The sequence below is a fragment of the Echinops telfairi genome, unplaced genomic scaffold, assembly GCF_000313985.2.
Source record: "Echinops telfairi isolate 266 unplaced genomic scaffold, ASM31398v2 ScPeMD7_7420;HRSCAF=8458, whole genome shotgun sequence".
Classification (NCBI taxonomy): Eukaryota; Metazoa; Chordata; class Mammalia; order Afrosoricida; family Tenrecidae; genus Echinops; species Echinops telfairi.
In genome coordinates this window covers 47556490-47559470 of record NW_022111320.1, presented here as the reverse complement: position 1 = coordinate 47559470, position 2981 = coordinate 47556490, and the positions used below count along the sequence as shown (strand labels likewise).

At 49.8% G+C, this 2981-nt stretch overlaps 1 protein-coding gene across 1 annotated transcript in view; it reads left to right on the top strand.

Moving 5' to 3' along the window:
• The first annotated feature begins 1277 nt into the window (after positions 1–1277).
• SLC6A20 (solute carrier family 6 member 20) overlaps positions 1278–2981 on the top strand; it is a 31863-nt gene continuing 30159 nt past the window's right edge. Inside the window, exon 1 of the mRNA XM_030887623.2 lies at positions 1278–1386. Within this exon, the coding sequence (XP_030743483.2) occupies positions 1278–1386 (109 nt within the window). The remainder of the gene's footprint in view (positions 1387–2981) is intronic.

Here is a 2981-nt window from a genome sequence, read left to right as displayed (position 1 = left end):
ATATATATATATAATCTCCTTGTCCAACATGTTGCAAATACTTCCTTCTAATCTTTCCCTTGTCTTATGGTATCTTGATACTATCTTTCACACAGAAGTTTTTTTTACACCCATTTTAATTTTAATGAAGAAATTGGATTCTCCGTGTTTTTCCAACTTGGATAAGTACAGTCCATGCGGTTGTCTTATTTACTCAAGGACTAATCAAGTCTAAAAATGACCATGTGATTTGTGTGACTGTAGTGACTATGGCAATAGGATACATCTCAGCCTGGAATAGCCCTAAAGAAAGGGTTGGGGCTGTGCTTGACACAAAGGATAGATGGATGGATTGTAGTAAGAGTTGTACTAGCCCCCAATAAAATGATTTTGAAAAGAAAAAACAAAACTCTCTCAGACATTAAACATTATAATTGCTGCCATCCCGGGGGCAAACAAGAAAAACGGAGGATTTGGGGTAGTGAAATAATGAATGTGATCTAACCAGAAATCTTGCTTCACCATTGTTTCCTTTGCCTTCCATTCCCACTCTTCCAGTTTCCATACAGATAAGCACTTGGTACAGACTACATAATTCAGAAGAGTGTAGGATTCAATAAATATAATGATTCCCAAACCCTTGTTTGATTACATTTCCAAGTATGTTAAATATATACCTCTCTCCTTGTGATTGAGGTTCACTTGAATCGCCCAGAAGTTTTCCACGAAGCCTGACTGATCTGCATTCCGTTGTTGAATCTAAGAAACCTTGACCCATCCTGGGCCACAAAGACTTTCTCTTGTTCTAGAACTCGCACACTGTTAAATCATACAGGTAGGTCTGTGATCTGTTTTAGTTTGGTGTTACTCCGTAAAACGTAAGCCGGGGGCCACGGTTCACCCTCTTAACTACGGACCTTTCCTTTTTCTAGCAACCTCTGGTGAAAACATGGCGACAGACCTGGATTGTTTGTTGATGTGCCTGGCGGTTGGGGTGTGATGGAAATTCTTGATGGCCCTGGTTAAAGGTCCCCCTCCCTGGCACCCATCCCTAGGAGATCCACTCAGCCTTGGGCAGCGGGCATTCAAAGAAACCAGCCTTCCTTTCTTGGACCTTGCCAAATCCTCATGTAGTTACAGTTTAACACCATGGGTGAAAATGAGATTAGTTTATAACCGCCCAAGGCTGGGGTGCTGCGCACAGCAGGCTGTGCCGGCTCAGCCTTCATTGTCAGATATTTTCATAGGTGCACACACACACACCCCCAGCGCCCGGTGGTCTCCTGGGCGTCTTTGACATGGCAATGAACCGGCTGAAGCGCTGGACAAGTTTCAGTGTGCCACCGAGGGAACTGAGCCCAGCAGAGAGTCTTCAGAGCCAAATCCGAAAGCAGGATTTTGTCTTAGGTCTGCACATAAGGCGGAGGGGGGTGGGGGGTGGGGAACGAAGTCGGATAGGCGAAGCCTTGCTCCCAAGTGACCGACCAATCAACATGTTGCCGTGCAAACACCACCCAGCCAGTTTTCTTCCGTCCATGGAGCTGTGCCAGGCATGCCAGGCCTGGGCTCGGGGAAATGCTTTCTCTCCGTGGGGTTTCGGGGACTTGGGCTTAGTCGGAATCCTCCTGCTGGGACTTCTAGCCCAAAGAAATAGAACCGGCCAAGTGAATTGGGCTTTGTCCCACAGCTTGGCTGCCGATGGGGGGTGGGGGAGTGGAGCTGGAAACAATCTATGGGAGGTGAATGAGGGAAGGAAACCTGCTTTCTTTTTCACGGCGGGCGCCATTGAAAGAGTGAGGCCCAGCCTCGCCCGCGGGGCAGGGGAGGCTCATGAGATACCTCTGGGTGTGCGGAAAATGGGTCCCAAGACAGCACACCCAGGACCCAGGCCCTTTTCAAAGGACGGGACAGTTGTGTGAGCATGTGCAGTTCATCGTTGGCTTCAGACAGCCGTGGGGGCGGTTCCTCCTGTAAGGAATATTACTTGACACGGAGTCCTTCCCAACTCCCGGTGGCCGGAGTCGAGCTGTGCTCCCTAAAGAATCTTCATGGGCTGCTTTTTCAGAGTGGGATCACAGGGCTCTCTCCCAGGATGCCACTGGATGGACTTGAAGCGACCCTTTGGGGCAGAGCTGGGCACATGGACCGTTGATACCACCCAGTGATCTCCAATTCCTTCTGTAGCCGGCCCTTAATCCCTGCAGCCTCCAACCAGGGTTTTGTCTGCATCGGAAATCCTGCCCTTTTCTCCCATTGCATCTCTCGCTGGTGGCGAGGGAGCTGGGAGCTGAGGGGGGTACGGCTAAGAGCTAGCTAAGGGGAGGGGTGGGGTGGGGACGGCTAAGAGGGAAGGAGTGGGCAGGACCCACAGGAGAAGTAGTGGGCCACCCCTCTTCTGGGGGCCATGGGGAGGTGGCCTTCTGTGAGGTGCAGCTGTAGGAAGTACAACAGGGTGGGGGGAATGGGTGATCAGACCGCATGTGTGCACACCGGAGGCACCCTAAAGCATATGATGTATGTTCTGTGTGGACGCACATATGCAGGTCCACACAGGTCTCCCTCGCTGGCAGCCAGCCGATTCCAACTCTCCAACCCTAGAGGACAGGGTTCCCGAGACTGTAACTATGTACAGGAATAGCGAGCGAGGCTGGTCCTTCTTTCAAGGAGTAGCTGATGGTTTTGAACTGCTGACGTTGGGATGAGCAGCCCGACATGTGACTGCTACCACATCCACAAGACTGGACTTCCAAAAGTTAACGGGAGATGGGCTTAAAAGATAATTAAAATTTCCCCAGGAACCTTTGAAGCTCATGGTATCTGTATGTAAGGGTGTTTTTAAACATATATACAGAACTATGTACACACATATATAAAACTATGTATGCACATCAGCACATGCGTGCATATCTATGCAAGTCCACATACATGCATCCTTCTACCCATATGTCTGGCAGTGGTGAGGGTTTCCCTGGCTCCTTCACACTCCCTGACTCCCCTCCATC